At 44.6% G+C, this 22,071-nt stretch overlaps 1 protein-coding gene across 1 annotated transcript in view; it reads right to left on the bottom strand.

Annotated features, from left to right (window-relative positions):
- The window catches only part of maea (macrophage erythroblast attacher, E3 ubiquitin ligase), a 213,211-nt gene that overhangs the window by 27,880 nt on the left and 163,260 nt on the right, over positions 1–22,071 (bottom strand). Inside the window, exon 7 of the mRNA XM_068029542.1 lies at positions 5,105–5,213. Within this exon, the coding sequence (XP_067885643.1) occupies positions 5,105–5,213 (109 nt within the window). The remainder of the gene's footprint in view (positions 1–5,104; positions 5,214–22,071) is intronic.

The raw sequence follows: 22,071 nt of genomic DNA, 5'->3' as shown, positions 1-22,071 counted from the left end.
GGCAGGAATGGATGTTGGATGTTCCAAGGTTTAGATGTTTCAAAAGGAATAGGGAGGGAGGTAAAAGAGGTGGGGGAGTGGCATTGTTAATCAGGGATAGTATCACAGCTGCAGAAAGGGAGGTCGTCGAGGAGGGTTTGTCTACTGAGTCATTATGGGTGGAAGTCAGAAACAGGAAAGGAGCAGTCACTTTATTGGGAGTTTTCTATAGACCCCCCAATAGCAACAGAGACATGGAGGAACAGATTGGGAGGCAGATTTTGGAAAGGTGCAGAAGTAACAGGGTTGTTGTCATGGGTGACTTCAATTTCCCTACTATTGATTGGAACTTCCTTAGTGCAAATAGTTTGGATGGAGCAGTTTTTGTCAGGTGTGTCCAGGAAGGTTTTCTGACTCAATATATAGATAGGCCGACTAGAGGGGAGACTATGTTGGACTTGGTGCTTGGCAACGAACCAGACCAGGTGGCAGATTTCTCGGTGGGAGAGCATTTTGGTGATAGTGATCACAACTCCCTGACCTTTACTATAGTCATGGAGAGGGACAGGAGCAGACGGGATGGGAAAATATTTAATTGGGGGAGGGGGAATTACAATGCTATTAGGCAGGAACTGGGGAGCATAAATTGGGAACAGATGTTCTCAGGGAAATGCACGACAGAAATGTGGAGGTTGTTGATGGAGGACTTGCTGCGACTGCTGGATAGGTTTGTCCCGATGAGGCAGGGAAGGGATGGTAGGGTGAAGGAACCTTGGATGACAAGAGATGTGGAACAGCTAGTCAAGAGGAAGCTTACTTAAGGTTGAGGAAGCAAGGATCAGCCAGGGCTCTAGAGGGTTACAAGATAGCCAGGAAGGAACTGAAGAATGGAATTAGGAGAGCTAGAAGGGGACATGAAAAAGTCTTGGCGGGTAGGATTAAGGAAAATCCCAAGGTGTTCTACACTTACGTGAGGAACAGGAGGATGGCCAGCGTGAGGGTAGGGCCGATCAGGGATAGTGAAGGGAACTTGTGCCTGGAGTCGGAGGTGGTAGGGGAGATCCGAAATGAATACATGGCTTCAGTATTCACTAGTGAGAGGAACCTGGTCGTTTGTGAGGACAGCGTGGAACAGGCTGATATGCTTGAACAGGTTGAGGTTAAGAGGGAGGATGTGCTGGAAATTTTGAATGATATGAGGACAGATAAGTCCCCGGGGCCAGACGGGATATACCCAAGGATATTACGGGAAGCGAGGGAAGAGATTGCCGCGCCTTTGGCGATGATCTTTGCGTCTTCACTGTCCACTGGAGTAGTACCAGATGATTGGAGGGTGGCAAATGTTGTTCCCTTGTTCAAGAAAGGGAATAGGGATAACCCTGGGAATTATAGACCAGTCAGTCTTACGTCGGTAGTGGGAAAATTACTGGAGAGGATTCTGAGAGACAGGATTTATGATTACTTGGAAAAGCATGGTTTGATTAGAGACAGTCAGCATGGATTTGTGAGGGGCAGGTCATGCCTCACAAGCCTTATTGAATTCTTTGAAGATGTGACAAAACACATTGATGAAGGAAGAGCAGTGGATGTGGTGGATATGGATATTAGCAAGGCGTTTGATAAGGTTCCCCATGGTAGGCTCATTCAGAAAGTAAGGAGGCATGGGATACAGGGAAAGTTGGCTGTCTGGATACAAAATTGGCTGGCCCATAGAAGTCAGAGGGTGGTAGTAGATGGAAAGTATTCAGCATGGAGCTCGGTGACCAGTGGTGTTCCACAAGGATCTGTTCTGGGACCTCTGCTCTTTGTGATTTTTATAAATGACTTGGATGAGGAAGTGGAAGGCTGGGTTAGCAAGTTTGCCGATGACACGAAGGTTGCTGGAGTTGTGGATAGTGTGGAAGGCTGTTGTAGGTTGCAACGGGACATTGACAGGATGCAGAGCTGGGCTGAGAAGTGGCAGATGGAGTTCAACCTGGAAAAGTGTGAAGTGATTCATTTTGGAAGGTCGAATTTGAATGCGGAATACAGGCTTAAAGACAGGATTCTTGGTAGTGTGGAGGAACAGAGGGATCTTGGGGTCCATGTCCATAGATCGCTCAAAGTTGCCACCCAAGTTGATAGGGTTGTTAAGAAGGCGTATGGTGTGTTGGCTTTCATTAACAGGAGGATTGAGTTTAAGAGCCGCGAGGTTATGCTGCAGCTCTAAAAGGCCCTGGTTCGACCACACTTGGAATATTGTGTTCAGTTCTGGTCGCCTCATTATAGGAAGGATGTGGAAGCTTTAGAGAGGGTGCAGAGGAGATTTACCAGGATGCTGCCTGGACTGGAGGGCATGTCCTACGAAGAAAGATTGAGAGAGCTAGGGATTTTCTCATTGGAGCGAAGAAGGATGAGAGGTGACTTGATAGAGGGGTACAAGATGATGAGAGGCATAGATAGAGTGGAGAGTCAGAGACTTTTTCCCAGGGTGGAAAGGGCTATCACCAGGGGGCATAATTTTAGGGTGATTGGAGGAAGGTTTCGGGGAGATGTCAGAGGTAGGTTCTTTACACAGAGAGTGGTGGGTGCTTGGAATGCGCTGCCAGCGGTGGTAGTAGAAGCAGATACATTAGGGGCATTTAAGCGACTCTTGGATAGGTACATGGATGATAGCAGAATGAAGGGTAGGTCGTTAGTTTGATCTTAGAGTAGGTTAAAGGTTCGGCACAACATCGTGGGCCGAAGGGCCTGTACTGTGCTGTACTGTTCTATGTTCTATCACCGTGGTAAATGAGATAGATTCAGAACAGATCTAGCAACTCAAAACTGGGCATCCATGAGGCGCTGTGGGCCATCAGCAGCAATAGCTGAATTTTATTCAATCACAATCTGTAACCTCGTGGCCCGGCATATCCTTCACTCTACCACCACCGCCAAGCCAGGGGATCAACCCTGGTTCAATGAAGAGTGCAAGAGAGCATGCCAGGAGCAGCACAAGGCATACCTAAAAACGAGGTGTCAGCCTGGTGAATCTACAACACAGGAATACCTGCAAGTCAAACAGCGGAAGCAGCATGCAATAGACAGGGCTAAGCGATCCTACAACCAATGGATCAGATATAAGCTCTGCTGTCCTGCCACATCCAGTTGTGAATGGTGGTGGACAATTAAACAACTGACAGGAGGAGGAGGCTCCACAAATATCCCCATCCTCAACAATGGGGGAGCCCTGCACATCAGTGCAAAGGACTAGGCTGAAGCATTTGCATCCATCTTCAGCCAGAAGTGCCGAGTGGATAATCAATCTCAGCCTCCTCCTGAGGTCCCCAACATCACAGGTGCCTGACTTCAGCCAATCCGATTCACTCCACGTGATATCAAGTAACGGCTGAAGGTACTGGATACTACAAAGGCTATGGGCCCTGACAGCATTCCAGCAATAGAACGGAAGACCTTTGCTCCAGAACTAACCATGCCCCTGGCCAAGCTGTTCCAGTACAGCATTGGTCCAAACATCAACAAAAGAGCTGAACTCCAGAGGTGAGGGGAGAGTGACTGCCCTTGACATCAAAGCAGCATTTGACCAAGTATGGCATCAAGGAACCTGAAGAAAACCGGAGTCAATGGGAATCAGGGGGAAAACTCTGTTGATTGGAGTCAAACCCAGCACAAAGGAAGATGGTTGTGGTTGTTGGAAGTCAGTCATTTCAGTCCCAGGACATCACTGCAGGAATTCCTTAGGGTAATGTCCTAGGCCCAACCATCTTCAGCTGTTTCATCAATGACCTTCCGTCCATTAAAAGGTCAGAAGTGGAAATGTTCGCTGATGATTGCACAATGTTCAGCAAAATTCACGACTCCTCAGATACTGAAGCAGCCCGTGTTCATGTTCAGTAAGACCTGGACAAAATCCAGGCTTGAGCTGATAAGTGGCAAGTAAAATTCACACCACACAAGTGCCAGGCAATGACCATCTCAAACAAGAGTGAATCTAACCATCTCCCCTTGATGTTCAATGGCATTACCATCGCTGAATTTCTGACGATCAATCTTCTGGGGATCACCATTGACCAGAAACCGAACTGGAGTCGCTACGTAAATACTATGGCTACAAGAGCTGTCAGAGGCTGGGAATTCTGCAGTGAATAACTCATCTCCTGTCTCTCCAGTGCCTGTCCACCATCTTCAAGGCACAAGTCAGGTGTGCAATGGAATACTCTCCACTTGCCTGGATGGGTGCAGCTCCAACAACACTCAAGAAGCTCGACACCATCCAGGACAAAGCAGTGAGCTTGTTTGGCACCCATCCACCACCTTCAACATTCACTCCCTCCATCACCGATGCACAGTGACAGCAGTGTGTACCATCTACAAGATGCACTGCAGCAACTCACTAAGGCTCTTTCGACAGCACCTTCCAAACCCACGACCTCTACCAACTGGAAGGCCAAGGGCAGCAGATGCATGGGAACACCACCACTTGCATGTTCCCCTCCAAGTCACACACCATCCTGACTTGGAACTATGTCACCATTCCTTCACTGTCACAGGGTCAAAATCCTGGAAATCCCTTCCTAACAGTACTGTGGGTGTACCTATACCCCAAGGACTGCAGCGGTTCAGGAAGACAGCTTACCCCCACCTTCTCAAGGGCAATTAGGTATGGGCAATAAATGCTGGCCTAGCCAGCGACACTCACATTCCTCAAAAGAATGATAAAATAAATATGCAGGAAGACCATGGGAATGGGAGCAACGGCTGCTTTTCAAAATGGTTGGTGCAGACCCGATGGGCTGAATGGCTTTTTTCTGTGCTGTACTATTCTATGATTCCGTATAACAGTGGCCCTCAGTAGTACGATCTCAGATATTCCCTTCCACGAGTTGCTGCACACGCTGATGACTGTGCTGTACCCTATCACAATGTGAACATAGAAAATGGGGCTCAGGACAGACTATTTTCATATAATTTTTTCATGGATTGTAAATCTGATGGGTATAAATTCATTTTTATTACACAAATATATTCAGGGTATCATTATTACTTCCATTAGGATCTCATTTTAAAACGTAGCATTTCAAGTTCTGATCTGATATTTGTTTTTTTCACAAAAACCACAATGAGAACAAATCAACTCCCTTACCTTATAAGGTGAAATGTGAGTATCTGAGGGAAAAGCCAGCATACCCATTACTTGCCGCACTTCATCCAGTTGTCCTCCCTCAGCTTGACTGAAGTGTCTCCGTGCATGTCTGTACAGAAAAGGAAGAAATAACAGATAAAAGTACTCAATTTCAAAAACACCAATATACCCCTTCAATAAAAACTTTTAATTTGTTCCATTCTACTCAAATAATGCCAAACTATTGAATACTATAATAAAATGCCAATGTATGGAAAACATCGCAATCAATTTCGGTCAAGCAGCAAGGCTGTAATGAGGTCAGGAGCTGAGTGGCCGGCTGAACCCAAACTGAGCGTCAGTGAGCAGTTTATTGCTGAGCAAGTGCCGCTCACTAGCACTGTCGACGACCCCTTCCATCACTTTGCTGATGACTGGGAGTAGACTGATAGCGCGGTAATTGGCCAGGTTGCATTTGTCCTGCTTTTTGTGCACAGGACATACCTGGGCAATTTTCCATATTGCTGGGTAGATGCCAGTTATTCCTCCCACTTTGTTAAAAATATCATACATTGGAGCCAGGCAAATTCTTCTAAACCTTCCTCACTTTGTGTTCATAATGTGGGCTGAGATTAACTCACTCTTCAATTTCTCTTCCCAGAAAATCAATAAATTTCAACATTTCCTCAGACAAGCAACTCATCACTTGGAATTGTCGGTGCAAACACATACCTTAAAATGCTGTATTGTATTACACATCAGTATAGAAATGTATCAAATAGCAACCTTATTAAAACATTTACAGTCTGTTGCACCAATTAGTTGCAGTTGCATACAAACCAAAAACCAAATCACCTGCATTTAAACAGAAATAATTATCAAGAATTGTACTATCAAAGTTCAAACTGCTAGGTTGTAAAAGAAAATATCTGGTCACCAAGGAACATTTATTACATAATTAGATACATACAAATACTTTATAGAATTCCTTTTTAAAAAAAATGACATCTGTAAATTTAAAAGGTTTGTCTTGGGAATGGCATACTGAGTATTCATAGAGCATAAATACAATTATGGTTTATCAAAACTGTCCCTTCTCTGCTGGAAAGTCGGGTCTGTTCCACAGGAGATGCGTGATGCCAACATCATCACACTATACAAAAACAGAGGCAACATAGGAGACTCCAACAACTAGAGGGGCACCTCACTCCTCAGTCATGGGGAAGGCCTTTACTAGGGTCATACTTAAAAGACTCCATTTACTTGCAGTGTGTACAGGGAAGCACAGTGTGCTTTCCAAGCCAGATCTACTGTGGACATGCTCGTCATACGCCAGAAGTGTAGGGAACACAGCATACCCGCTATTTTATAGTGTTGAATGCCTTAGTGAGGTCTATCAACAGAGCAGGACTCTACAAGATTTTGGGAAAAATTGCCTGTCCACAGAAGCTCCTCAGTCTCATCCACTCCTTCCGTGACAACATGCACTGCACTCTACAATTTGATGGCTCCACTTCTGGAACATAGAACATAACAGCGCAGTGCAGGCCCTTCGGCCCTCGATGTTGCGTCGACCTGTGAAACCATCTGACCTACACTATTCCATTTTCATCCATGTGTCTATCCAATGACCACTTAAATGCCCTTAAAGTTGGCGAGTCCACTACTGTTGCAGGCAGGGCGTTCCACACCCCTACTACTCTCTGAGTAAAGAAACTACCTCTAACATCTGTCCTATATCTATCACCCCTCAACTTAAAGCTATGTCCCCTCGTGTTTGCCATCACCATCCGAGGAAAAAGACTCTCACTATCCACCCTATCTAACCCTCTGATTATCTTATATGTCTCTATTAAGTCACCTCTCCTCCTCCTTCTCTCCAACGAAAACAACCTCAAGTCCCTCAGCCTTTCCTCGTAAGACCTTCCCTCCATACCAGGCAACATCCTAGTAAATCTCCTCTGCACCCTTTCCAAAGCTTCCACATCCTTCCTATAATGCGGTGACCAGAACTGCACGCAATACTCCAGGTGCGGCCGCACCAGAGTTTTGTACAGCTGCAGCATGACCTCGTGGCTCCGAAACTCGATCCCTCTACTAATAAAAGCTAACACACCATATGCCTTCTTAACAGCCCTATTAACCTGGGTGGCAACTTTCAGGGATTTATGTACCTGGACACCAAGATCTCTCTGCTCATCTACACTACCAAGAATCTTCCCATTAGCCCAGTACTCTGCATTCCTGTTACTCCTTCCAAAGTGAATCACCTCACACTTTTCCGCATTAAACTCCATTTGCCATCTCTCAGCCCAGCTCTGCAGCCTATCTATGTCCCTCTGTACCCTACAACTTCCTTCGGCACTATCCACAACTCCACCGACCTTCGTGTCATCCGCAAATTTACGAACCCACCCTTCTACACCCTCATCCAGGTCATTTATAAAAATGACAAACAGCAGTGGCCCCAAAACAGATCCTTGCGGTACACTAGTAACTAAACGCCAGGATGAACATTTGCCATCAACCACCACCCTCTGTCTTCTTTCAGCTAGCCAATTTCTGATCCAAAGCTCTAAATCACCTTCAATCCCATACTTCCATATTTTCTGCAATAGCCGACCGTTGGGAACCTTATCAAACGCCTTACTGAAATCCATGTACACCACATCCACGGCTTTACCCTCATCCACCTGTTTGGTCACCTTCTCGAAAAACTCAATAAGGTTAGTGAGGCACGACCTACCCTTCACAAAACCGTGCTGACTATCGCTAATGAACTTATTCTTTTCAAGATGATTATAAATCCTATCTCTTATAACCTTTTCCAACATTTTACCCACAACCGAAGTAAGGCTCACAGGTCTATAATTACCAGGGCTGTCTCTACTCCCCTTCTTGAACAAGGGGACAACATTTGCTATCCTCCAGTCTTCCGGCACTATTCTTGTCGACAATGACGACATAAAGATCAAGGACAAAGGCTCTGCAATCGCCTCCCTGGCTTCCCAGAGAATCCTAGGATAAATCCCATCTGGCCCAGGGGACTTATCTATTTTCACACTTTCCAAAATTGCTAACACCTCCTCCTTGTGAACCTCAATCCCATCTAGCCTAGTAGTCTGTATCTCAGTATTCTCCTCGACAACATTTTCTTTCTCTACTGTAAATACTGACGAAAAATATTCATTTAACGCTTTCCCTATCTCCTCTGATTCCACACACAACTTCCCACTACTATCCTTGATTGGCCCTAATCTAACTCTAGTCATTCTTTTATTCCTGATATACCTATAGAAAGCCTTAGGGTTTTCCTTGATCCTATCCGCCAATGACTTCTCGTGTCCTCTCCTCGCTCTTCTTAGCTCTCCCTTTAGATCCTTCCTGGCTAGCTTGTAACTCTCAAGCGCCCTAACTGAGTCTTCACGTCTCATCCTAACATAAGCCTTCTTCTTCCTCTTGACAAGCGCTTCAACTTCTTTAGTAAACCACGGCTCCCTCGCTCGACAACTTCCTCCCTGCCTCACAGGTACATACTTATCAAGGACACACAGTAGCTGCTCCTTGAATAAGCTCCACATTTCAATTGTGCCCATCCCCTGCAGTTTCCTTCCCCATCCTACGCATCCTAAATCTTGCCTAATCGCATCATAATTTCCTTTCCCCCAGCTATAATTCTTGCCCTGCGGTATATACCTGTCCCTGCCCATCGCTAAGGTAAACCTAACCGAATTGTGATGACTATCACCAAAGTGCTCACCTACATCTAAATCTAACACCTGGCCGGGTTCATTACCCAGTACCAAATCCAATGTGGCATCGCCCCTGGTTGGCCTGTCTACATACTGTGCCAGAAAACCCTCCTGCACACACTGGACAAAAACTGACCCATCTAAAGTACTCGAACTATAGTATTTCCAGTCAATATTTGGAAAGTTAAAGTCCCCCATAACAACTACCCTGTTACTCTCGCTCCTGTCGAGAATCATCTTCGCTATCCTTTCCTCTAGATCTCTGGAACTATTCGGAGGTCTATAGAAAACTCCCAACAGGGTGACCTCTCCTCTCCTGTTTCAAACCTCGGCCCATACTACCTCAGTAGACGAGTCCTCAAACGTTCTGACAGTTTTGGATTGAAGAATGGAGTGGAACAGAGTTGTGTCCTTGCCCCCACTCGGTTTGGCATCCTCCACTTCTTGTTCCTGACCTTCGCCTTCCCTGCAGATATGGAAGGAGTCTACTTATGCACCAGGTCAGACGGCAAGCTCTAAAACAGGGCTGTCCAACCTTATCACATGGGGGGCGGGGGGGGGGGGGGCACATGAAAATTTTCATTTTACATGGGGGGGCCGGTGAAATGATTTTCGAAAAGAAAAAGGCAATAACAATTTATCTTATCAAAACAATATATGTGCATTTTTGTGAAAAAGCTTTTCATGATCATAATTTTTTAATCATCACTAAGTTGGATACTGATTTAGTGAGCTATGTGACATTTCTTTGCTTGCACAAGTCGTCAATGTTTGCCCGGACACTTTTTGTAGCGTTGCGGAGTATTCCGAAGAAATGTCCATCTGTCAGGAGTGATTTTGATCACTCTCTATCTCCCTCCCCTCTCTCTCTGCCCTCCTTCCCCCTTCTCTCTCTCTGCCCCTCCCCCCCATCGCTCTCTCTCTCTCACTCTCTCTCTCGCTCTCTCTCTCTGCCCCCCCCTCATCGCTCTCGCTCGCTCTCTCTCTGCCCCCCCCCCATCGCTCTCGCTCTCTCTCTCTGCCCCCCCCCATCGCTCTCGCTCTCTCTCTCTCTGCCCCCCCCCATCGCTCGCTCTCTCTCTCTCTGCCCCCCCCCCAATCGCTCGCTCTCTCTGCCCCCCCCCCAATCGCTCGCTCTCTCTGCCCCCCCCCATCGCTCGCTCTCTCTGCCCCCCCCCATCGCTCGCGCTCTCTCTCTGCCCCCCCCCATCGCTCGCGCTCTCTCTCTGCCCCCCCCCATCGCTCGCTCTCTCTCTCTCTGCCCCCTTCATCGCTCGCTCTCTCTCTCTCTGCCCCCTTCATCGCTCGCTCTCTCTCTCTCTCTGCCCCCCTTCATCGCTCGCTCTCTCTTCTCTGCCCCCCTTCATCGCTCGCTCTCTCTCTCTCTGCCCCCCTTCATCGCTCGCTCTCTCTCTCTCTGCCCCCCTTCATCGCTCGCTCTCTCTCTCTCTGCCCCCCTTCATCGCTCGCTCTCTCTCTCTCTGCCCCCCTTCATCGCTCGCTCTCTCTCTCTCTGCCCCCCTTCATCGCTCGCTCTCTCTCTCTCTGCCCCCCTTCATCGCTCGCTCTCTCTCTCTCTGCCCCCCTTCATCGCTCGCTCTCTCTCTCTCTGCCCCCCTTCATCGCTCGCTCTCTCTCTCTCTGCCCCCCTTCATCGCTCGCTCTCTCTCTCTCTGCCCCCCTTCATCGCTCGCTCTCTCTCTCTCTCTGCCCCCCCTCATCGCTCGCTCTCTCTCTCTCTGCCCCCCCCTCATCGCTCGCTCTCTCTCTGCCCCCCCCTCATCGCGCTCTCTCTCTCTGCCCCCCCCCTCATCGCTCTCTCTCTCTCTGCCCCCCCCCTCATCGCTCTCTCTCTCTCTGCCCCCCCCCTCATCGCTCTCTCTCTCTGCCCCCCCCCCATCGCTCGCTCTCTCTGCCCCCCCCCCATCGCTCGCGCTCTCTGCCCCCCCCCCCATCGCTCGCGCTCTCTCTCTGCCCCCCTTCATCGCTCGCTCTCTCTCTCTGCCCCCCTTCATCGCTCGCTCTCTCTCTCTCTGCCCCCCTTCATCGCTCGCTCTCTCTCTCTCTGCCCCCCTTCATCGCTCGCTCTCTCTCTCTCTGCCCCCCTTCATCGCTCGCTCTCTCTCTCTCTCTGCCCCCCCTCATCGCTCGCTCTCTCTCTCTCTGCCCCCCCCTCATCGCTCGCTCTCTCTCTGCCCCCCCCTCATCGCGCTCTCTCTCTCTGCCCCCCCCCTCATCGCGCTCTCTCTCTCTGCCCCCCCCCCTCATCGCGCTCTCTCTCTCTGCCCCCCCCCCTCATCGCTCTCTCTCTCTCTGCCCCCCCCCTCATCGCTCTCTCTCTCTCTGCCCCCCCTCATCGCTCTCTCTCTCTCTCTGCCCCCCCTCATCGCTCTCTCTCTCTCTCTGCCCCCCCCCATCGCTCTCTCTCTCTCTGCCCCCCCTCATCGCTCTCTCTCTCTCTCTGCCCCCCCTCATCGCTCTCTCTCTCTCTCTGCCCCCCCTCATCGCTCTCTCTCTCTCTGCCCCCCCCTCATCGCTCTCTCTCTCTCTGCCCCCCTTTCATCGCTCTCTCTCTCTCTGCCCCCCTTTCATCTCTCTTGCTCGCTCTGCCCCATCTTTCATCTCTCTCTCTGCCCCCCTTTTCTCTGTCCCCCCTCCTATCTCCCTGCAAGGAGTGGTGGCATTCAGCTTTGTAGTTGGTCAGTTGTTAAAAATATCGCCGGCAGTTTCACAGCTGACAGGAACCCAGAGCGGGAACAGCAGTTTTTGAACTTTAGACAGCTTCGGCGTTTTTCAGCGGGCTTTCAAAAAAAAGCAGGACTCGCTCGAAAACCCCGAATCCGTCCTAAGTTCATAAACTGCTGCTCCCGCTCCCAGCATCTGTCAGCTGTGAATCTCAGTGTGAATTTTTTTTAAATGCCAGTCTGAAAGAAGTCGACAACGGGAAATTTCTCATCTCTGAAATACCTCTCCGGGATGGATTGAAACTTTTGACGGAGCCAGATGCTGGCCATGGGCTGTATGCTGGACAATCCTGCTCTACAATCTATCAAGGCTGAAAGCGAAGACAAAAACACATCACGTCCTGATCAGAGAACTCCTCTACACTGATGATGCTGCGCTAGTCGCTCATACGGAAACTCAGTTACAAAAACTCATGGACTCTCTCTCCCAGGCCTGTGACTTGTTCTCTTTGACTATAAGCATCAAGAAAATCTTGGTCATGGGACAAGGTGTTGCATCTCTGTCCCTGATCACACTAAACACACCACTGGAAGTGGTTAACAATTTCTGCTACCTTGGGTCCACAGTGAGAGACAATCTGTCCCTTGATGCAGAGCTTGATTTATATAGATATCACCCTTGGTCGACTTGCGAAATGAACATGGGATAATATTAACAAGCTGATGGTTTATAAGACCTGTATGGCCGTGAAACATGGATGATTTACAGCTACCAGAAAAAACTCAATAATTTCCATCTTCGTGATATGCGGCGCATTATGGGCATACAGTCTGACCTCCGAGTACACATAGATCGTCACTGGGATCTTTTATAACAGCTCTTTTCAGGCAGCGTTGAGAATTAATTTAGCAGGCTTTTCTTCAAAGACAGGAGACAAGATGAGTTGACACAGTGGACTTCTCAGGGTCTTTTTGAGAGGTGCTGGAAAGCTGAGCTGGGTTGTTGTCTTCTCTCCTTTGTTGGGAGCTCTCTTCTCTTGTTCGAAGTTCTCTCCCTTTTTATACAGTTCAATCCCAACTCAAAACAATTCAAAAGCAAAACCAACAACAGCTCAACCTTTTGACCTCCATCAATCTTGACCTGTCACTTCTTTGTAAACAACTTCTCCAGGTGTCCAAAATGTTCTGTTGTTTATTGAACTGAAGTCAGGTGGTTTCCCAGAAAGGCTTGTTGTTGTTGCTGGAAGTCAGGTGGCTTCCCGGAAAGGCTTGTTTTCCTCACAGGACCTCTCAGTGCCCCTTTTAAAAATCATTTCCAGGAACTGTTTTTCAAAGTCAAGTGGCCTTTACATGATCCCCTTTGAAAACCACGAAGTTTAACATTTCTTCAATCTTTCAAAAATGAATTCTCAAACAATATATTTAACAAAACAGAGGCACTTTCGTAACATGAACCCAGATCGGTTTTTACGACAATCATTTGTTTCATAAGAATTATTAATGAGCCCAGCATTTTTTTATTGCAGATTTATTAATTAATTGAATTTAAATTCCCCCAGCAACCATGGTGGGATTTGAGCTCATATCTCCGGAGCATTAGTCCAGGCTTCTGAATTACTTGTCCAGTAACATTACCAGTATGCTACTGTGGTGAAGCATGAAGGTATTCACTTTGGTAATTAGAACAGAAAAGCAGGATATCTGTGAAATGTTCAAAGACTTGGGTGCACTCATACAAAGAACATGGAAAGTTAGCATGTAGGTACAGCAAGCAATTAGGAAGGCAAATGGCATGTTGGTCTTTATTGCAAGGGGATTTGAGTACAAGGATAAGAAAGTCTTGCCAACAATTGTTTAGGGTTTTGGTGAGACCACACCTGGAGCAGTGCGTGCAGTTTTGATCTTCATATCTAAGGAAGGATATACTTGCCTTGGAGGCGGTACAGCAAAGGTTCCCGGGATGGGACAGTTGTCTTATGATGAGAGGCTGAGTAAATTGGGTCTATATACTCTGGAGTCCAGAAGAATGGGAGGTGATCTGATTGAAGCATACAAGATTCCGAAAGGGCTTAACATGGTAGACACAGAGGTTGTTTCCATTGCTGGGGAATCCAGAACACAGGGGCATAGCCTCAACAGGGGCATCACCTCAGGATAAGGGTGGATTATTTAGCTCTGAGATGAGGAAAAATTTCTTCACAGAGGGTTAGGAATCCTTGGCATTCTCTACCAGAGATGGTATGGATGCTCCATCATTGAGTATATTAAAAGCTGGGACGAACAATATTTTTGATCACAAGGGATTTGGGGCGCAGGAATAAAAGTGTTGAAGCAGAAGATCAGCCATGATCTTGCTGAATCGCACAGCAGGCTCGAGGGACCACATGGTCTATTCCGGCTCCTTTTTCTTCTGTCTTTATGAATTCTGAAGGTAAACATGTAATGTTTCTGGAAGTTAAGTTTAGGAAGTTAAGCACTGTATAAGATTAAAAGTAAAGGCCTATAAAATTGCCAGAAATAGTAAACCTGAGGATTGGGAGGATTTTAGAATACAGCAAAGGAGGACCAAGAAACTGATAAGGAAAGTGAGAATAGAATATGAATGTAAACTAGCAAAAAACATAAAAATGGAGTGTAACAGCTTCTAAAGGTACATAAAAAGGAAACGTTTGGCTAAGACAAATGTGGGTCCATTACAGACAGAGTCAAGAGAATTTATAACGGGGAATAGAGAAATGGCAGAGAAACTAAATGATTACTTTGTGTCTGTCTTCACTGAGGAAGATACAAGAAATCTCCCAGAATTAAAGATCCAAGGGACTAGGAAGAATGAGGAATTGAAAGAAATTAGTATCAGTAAGAAGGCTGTATTGGAGAAATTAATGGGGCTGAAGGTTGATAAGTCCCCAGGACCTGATATTCTACATTCCAGAGTGTTGAAAGAGGTAGTTATGGAGATAGTGAGGCATTGGTGATCATCATCCAAAATTCTATAGATTCTGGAATGGTTCCTGCAGATTAGAAGGTAGCAAATGTCACCCCACTATTTAAAAAGGCAGGGAGAGAAGAAACAGAAAAAACTGGTTAGCCTGACATCAGTAGTAGAGAAAATGTTCGAATCTATTTGAAAGGATGTGATAAATGGACACTTGGATAATAATGATCTGATTGGGCATAGTCAACATGGATTTATGAATGGGAAGTCATGTTTGACATACCTGTTGGAGTTTTCTGAGGATGTTACTAACAGAATTAATAAAGTACGTAGCATACTAGGATTTTCAGAAGGCTTTTGATAAAGTCCTCCACAGGAGGTTGCTTAGCAAAATTAAAGCACATGGGATAGGAGGCAATATACTGGCATTAAGGATTGGTTAACAGGCAGAAAACAGAGTAGGAATAAACGGGTCTCTCTCGCGTTGGCAGGCTGTGACTAGTGGGGTACCACAAGGATCAGTACTTGGGCCCCAGCTGTTCACAATATAGATCAATGATTTGGATGTAGGGAACAAATGTAATATTTCCAAATTCGCAGATGATAGGTGGGAATGTGTATTGTGAGGATGATGCAAGGCGGATTCAAGGGGATTTGGACAGACTTAGTGAGTGGACAAGAATGTGGCAGATGGAATATAATGTGGAAAATGAGAGGTTATCCATTTTGGTAGGAGTAACAGATGTGCAGAGTATTTCTTAAATGGTAAGAGATTGGAAAGTGTAGATGTACAAAGGGACCTGGGTGTCCTTGTCAATAAAGCCACTGAAAGCTAACATGTAGGTACCGCAAGCAATTAAGAAGGCTAATGGTATGTTAGCCTTTTTCGCAAGAGGATTTGAGTACAGGAGTAGTGACCTCTTGCTTCAATTGTATAGAACCTTGGTTAGACCGCACCTTGAGTACTGTGTGCAGTTTTGGTCCCCTTACCTTAGGGAGGATATTATTGCCATAGAGGGAGTGCAATGAAGGTTCAGCAGATTTGTTCCCGGGATAGTGGCACTGTCCTATGAAGAGAGACTGGTGAAACTGGGCCTGTATTCTCCACAGTTTCAAAGAATGAGAGATGATCTCATTAAAACCTACAAAATACTTAAAGGGATGGACAGGGTAGATGCAGATAAGATGTTTCCCCGGTTGGGGAGTCTGGAACCAGGGGACACAATTTCAAAATAAGGGGGAAGCCACTTAGAACAGAGATGAGGAGAAATTTCTTTACTCAGAGGGTTGTGAATCTTTGGAAATCTCTACCCCAGAGGGCTGTGAAAGCTCAGTCACTGAGTATGTTTAAAGCAGAGATTGACAGATTTCTAAATGCCAGTGACATAAAGGGATAAGGGGATAGTGTGGCAAAAAGGCATTGAAGTGGATGATCAGCCATGATCGTACTGAATGGCGGAGCAGGCTCGATGGGTTGAATGGCCTACTCCTGCTCCTATGTTCCTACTGTGGATGTGCAGTATTTTTACACAACACTATACTCAACATGGCATGTACATAGGGAAGTGGAAGATTAGGATATTTATCTTCATTATTGCTTGATGTAATGATTTGTTATAATCTACCAAATGAATATGAAAGAAACTTTACTCAATTTTTGGACAGTCACTAATATAAAGTGTCAGAAAAGCAGATCACATGTTTGAAACACAGCAGATTATAAAAGCAAAATACTGCAGAAGTGACAAAAGGTCATCGATCTGAAACAATAACACCTTTTCTCTCTCCACAGATGCTACCTGACTTGAGTAATTCCAGCATTTTCAGTCTTTATTACAGCTGATTATAAAATGGTTACCAGAAAGCAAGGCTTTTTTATGGCTCTTACTTGAAGTTTCAAATGTAATTTAATTTTTCGCTGTTTTGGAAGGTTCATCCAACTGTGATTCCCAATTCAATGGAGAATGGATGTTCATGTCTTTGCATATTAAAATTTGTATAAATGACAAACTGCATATTTCCTAATATTGCATCCTCTGATAAAAGCAAACCTTCAGATCACTATATTTTGATTATAATGAATCAGACAAACTTCAATTACAGATATGAAATGACGCTTTCAAATTTACTTTTTATTTCACGCTAAACTTTGTTCACAACAATTTTACTTCAGAATGCTTATGTGCCACTGCCTCCTTAAAACCTTAGTCTCATTTGAAAGTTTGTGAGGTAGTCATGATTAACCATATAGATGGTAAAGTGAAGGCAGGAATGCTTTTATAGTTTAATAAATACATAAAATTAACATGCCTGCATAGGATATGCAACAGAATTATTAACCTTTAGCACTCAAGTGGTCTCCCTATTGTCATATTTCAAGGTCCAGTTCATGCATCGTGACACTAAAACAAAGACAATTACAGTAATAGAGCTATTCAAATGTCAAGATTAGCTTTGCAGCTCTAACATAAATCCTATAAGATACAAATTATATATTTTAGAAATAAAAATGTGAAATATTTTAATTCTACTTGCTTTCTTCCTTCCCAGTCCCTCAATTTTTCTTTATATGATTCGACTGCTTTTGTATTTTTCCTCAACTCCCATTTTGGATATAACAGTAATTTCTAACAAATGAGTGTAATCTTATCAGTCTTTTCTATTCCCACTGTACTGCTGGCCACCCAACTTCCCCTCTTGGTCCTCATGCTGGCTTTCCTCAATTAACCCGCATTTGTCCAAGTGATTATTAATTTTGTCCCGAATTACTTTTTCTAGACGTTTCCCCACCACCTAAGTTAAACTGACTGGCCTGTAGTTGCTGGGCTCATTTTTGCCCCCTTTTTTGAACAAGAGTGTATCGATTGCAATTCTCCAGTCCTCTGACACCACTCCCGAGTCTAAGGAAGACTGAAAAATTATGGCTAGTGCCTCTGTGATTTCCACCCTCACTTCCCTCAGTATCCTTGGATGCATCTCATCTAGTCCTGGTGCTTTATCCACTTTAAGTACAGACAGCCTGTCTAATATATCCTCTATCAATTTTAAAACGTTCTAGTATCTGAATTCCTCCTCTTTCACCATTGCCTGGGTTGCATCTTCTTCCTTGGTAAAGATAGCTGGAAACGCCTCGGGATCTCCTCCTCAGGCCAGAAAGGAAGGTGCTGAGGGTGAAAGAGAGGTCCGCAAGCCTAAATGTTACCATTGTCAGAAGGTGTGACATCTTCGTGCAGAATGCTGGAAGTTGTGGGAAAAACCCACGGGACTTATTGGGGTGCACAAAGCCAATGCAGTGAAAGGGGCCCTGATTGAGAGTACAGCAGATTAGGCTGTAGCTCTGACTGCAGCTGTAAGATCAAGTACAAAAACCATTGTCAGTGCAGGGGTTGTGAATAAGATACCAGAGTGTTATCAGAAATTCTTGCTGAAAGGAGAAATAACTCCTTATCCCTCAAGTGAGGCAGGCAACCTCATAATTATACTTAGGGATACAGGAGCCACCCAAACTCAGTTGCTGGCAAAGGTGTAACATTTCCAACAGAGAGCGCACTGAAAGCCAAGGTTTTAGTGAATGGCATTGGTGGGGAGTATATACCCATACCTTTGTATCAGGTGCACCTAGAATGTGACCTAATGTCTGGAACAGTAACTGTAGGAGTTGTCCATAGTTTGCCAGTAAATGGAATTGACCTACTCCTGGGGAATTATTTGGCTGGAATGAACGTAGTAGCTGCTCCAGTAGTAACAGAAAAACTAAGTGAAGTCAAAGAGACAGAACAGTTACAGGAAAAAGTTCCAGGAATTTTTCCTCCATGTGTAGTAACCTGAGCAATGGCTAAACAAGTTCCACTGTCAGAGGTAAAATTGGCACCGTCAGATAGCGGAATATCTGAAACTTTCTTTGGGGATTTGGATAATCCGAAGGAAATATTTAATAAGTCTTCTCTGACCATGGCTCAGCAAGCCAATCCAGCGCTAAGTAAAGTGGCACAATCAGCTCTTCAAGAAGCTGAGGCAAAGGGAGTTCCAGAACATTAAAAATGGGATTCTGATGAAGTGGAGACCTCCTCACGGACCTGCAGACGAAGAATGGACAGTAGTTCATCAGATAGAGGTATCGTCAAAGTATCACTGGGAATTATTAAGGATAGCCCATGAAATTGCTATAGCGGGACATGTGGGAATCCAGAAGACCAAATCACGTGTAAGTCAACATTTTTACTCGGCAGGTCTTTCCAAGTACGTGGTGCAGTTTTGTAAAACGTACCATACATGCCAGATTGTGGGAAAACCACAAACTGCCATAAAACCGGCACCTCTAATTCCCATACCAGTTATTGGGGAACCATTTAGTAGGGTGTTGGTAGACTGTGTAGGACCCTTATCAAAAACAAAAGCAGGACACCAATATATACTCACCATCATGGATATGGCTACTCAGTTCCCAGAGGCCATTCCCTTGAGAACAATTTCTGCTAAGGTAGTGGTAGAGAAGTTAACCCAGTTTTTCACTAGATATGGATTACTGATTGAGGTTCAGTCAGATCAAGGTTCCAATTTTATGTCTGAAATTTTTCAAGAAGTTATGGGTAAATTAGATACAACGCAACTAAAAGTCTTCAGCATATCACCCACAGACACAAGGATCTTTAGAGAGGTACCATCAGATCCTCAAAACAATGATCAGGACACAATGTCATGAATACCCCATAATTGGGATAAAGGGCTAGAATTTCTTTTGTTTGCCATTAGGGATTCACCTAATGAGTCGACCAATTTTAGTCCTTTTGAATTAGTTTATGGACACGTGATAAGAGGTCTTCTAAAACTAATTTTAAAAATGTTTTTCTAACAGAGGGATGAATCTTCTGTGCTAGATTATGTATCCGTGTTCCGGGAACGGCTCACGAGAGCCTGCAAAGTGGCTCAGGAACACCTGAAAGCTTCCCAAACAACTATGAAAAAATGGGCAGACAAGCATGCTAGGACCCGAATGTTTCAACCAGGGGATGAAGTGTTCGTATTTCTGCCTTGACAGGGTGAACCGTTGAAAGCTCGGTTTAGTGGTCCATACAAAGTGGTCAAGAGAATTGGTAAAAGTAAATTATTTGACTGACATCCCAGATCACTGGAAAAAGAATCAGCTGTGTCATATCAATATATGTTAAAACAATATCATCGGAAGAAGGATAAATAAGGTATGTCAGGTAGTAGGGACAGTGAAGGATGAAAGGGATAGTGAGGATGAGGCAGAAGGAGGCCTGGACAATTCTCAAATTGAACCTCCTACTATCTGGTTAGCTAATACTGAATTGATAGGGAGATTGGACACTATGCTTTCATGTTTAGATGCAGAACAACAAGATGACCTAACAAGGCTACTCACAGCATTTAAAAGTGTCTATAGGGATAAGCCAGGATGTACAACCTTAGCCACACATGATGTGGATGTAGCGGAATCCGTTCATATAAGACAGCATCCTTACCATTTAAGTTCAGAGAAACAGGCTCAAGTAAAAGCAGAATCCAATACCTGCTGGAGAGCCACCTAATAGAACCCAGTCAAAGCAGCTGGAGTTCACCAGTAATATTAGCGCCTCAACCTGACAGTTCAAATAGACTCTGTATAAACTACAGAAGAGTTAATGCAGTAACAAAGATAGACTCCTACCCAATTCCTTGCTTGGAACAACTGGGGGGGCTCTGTTTGGAAGGTTCCAGTTGGCTAATTTGATGGTAAACTTTGTGGAAACATTTAAAAACCAGAATGCCAGACGATTCCGATGGAGTTTACTGTTACAACCTTATCACTTGGAGATCATCCACACTGCAGGCAAGGATAATGTTATAAAGCTTTGATCGAGTTCTCTGAATGAAAGAGGATACAGAGCAGAATTGTATTAACTATAAGAAAAGAGTGAATGAGTAGGAGTGACACGATGTGTTTTAAAAATTTTTATCTTGTACTTTTCCCACACGTTGTAATGAAACGCATTTAAAAATGGTGTAAGTGTTATGGAAGTGATTTTTTTTTGTTAAAATATTTTCTTAGGAATTCATAGTCAAACTGAATAAATGTTGGACCAGTTTTTAATCAAGAGGGCACTGAAAGAATTAGTTTTGGCAACAATGTATACTGGTTGTCACATAACACAAGTTAAAAAGTAGAACAGAAACCCTGGTAACAGGGAAAAATGTGGGAGCGAAATGAGTGCAGAAAATTCACAAGCTTTTGGTTGTTGAGTGTGTTTTACCTTCTGGAGAGAGCGGCCGATAAAGTTAGCCTGCTGTTGAAGTAGTGAAAGGAGGGAAGACCGCAACCCAGCTCACTTTCTAGCATCTCGAAAAGACCCTGAGAAGTCTACTTTGTCAATTCACCTCATCTCCTGCCTTTGAAGAAAGCCTGCTAAATTAGTTCTCAATGCCACCTGAAAAGACTGCTCTAAAAGGTCCCAGTGACCTGTCTACGTGTACTCGGAGGCTAGACTGTATGCCAGTTTTGGAACGACATATCTCATCTGCTGTTTTCTTCAGATGCTTTTTTGTCTGCAACGGAGCTCTGAATTTAAAAAATCTATTTTTTCCAGTTAAGCGGTGAATGTATGTATGTGCGTGTGTGTGTGAGTGAGTGTGAGGGGCTATGATAAAAAGGGGATTTTAAAATTTAAAATCTGTGTTTATGCTTTACTTCATTACTAGTTAAGACTTGTTCTATAATAAACTGATAATTTTGCTGTTCACTAAAGAAACCCGGTTAGTGTGTTCTATTCTGGGAAAAACAGTGCATATGTAACATGAACTGGGAAAATTTAAAAATATATATTGTGACCGGAGAAGAAGCGGGACGAGATGAAACAGTGCACTCCTCCTGCCTCGGCTGTAACAAAAGATCTATTTCACTATAAATAATGCATAGGGTATATTGTTTCTTCTGATCTCACAGTATGATCGATCACAATTGATTCAGTTTTTCATTCAGAATAGGAGCTGAATGAAACTATTTACATATTTATACGTAACTAAGTCAAGCATTCTGAATAGTTTGAGAAATGCAATAAAGGTGATTATATTAAAAAAAAACTTTTTTCATAAGCAGCAGGTACTAGTCTCAGGGAAGAGTTAGTTACATGTGGCTACAGCATATTGGTAATAGAACAGCGGGATACAAAATTCACAGTGCTTAAGCATCCAGAAGTGGGTGGACAGGAGAAAGAAATTCAAAAGATAAAATTGAATTGTGTATATCTCCAAGCAGCCAGCCTCAAAAGATGCTCCAGAAGGGCCTGAACAAGAGTTTGCCTGAATAAACTTTCAGCCAGCGAGCAGTGGGAGGAAAGTTTTAAATTCCAGTAGGCTATCTTTGCTACCTTCGGGAGACCAGATAGTTTCTCAACATCGCTTTTAGTTCAATTAGCAGACTGCAGAATTCCCACTCTCACGACATTCCGAACATCTTAAGAAATCAAAAGGCATGTTTTGAAGAACACATTTTAAAGGGGAAATTTTATAATAATTCCCAATTGGTAAAACTGTCTTTAATAATGTATGCGATAATAAGGAACTACTGTAGTCATAATCACAATTTAATTGGAGCAACTGACAAAAGAATTTTTGAAA

The sequence above is a fragment of the Heterodontus francisci genome, chromosome 1, assembly GCF_036365525.1.
Source record: "Heterodontus francisci isolate sHetFra1 chromosome 1, sHetFra1.hap1, whole genome shotgun sequence".
Classification (NCBI taxonomy): domain Eukaryota; kingdom Metazoa; phylum Chordata; class Chondrichthyes; order Heterodontiformes; family Heterodontidae; genus Heterodontus; species Heterodontus francisci.
The sequence above is the reverse complement of the archived record's forward strand: the minus strand, read 5'-3'. Positions and strand labels throughout refer to the sequence as shown.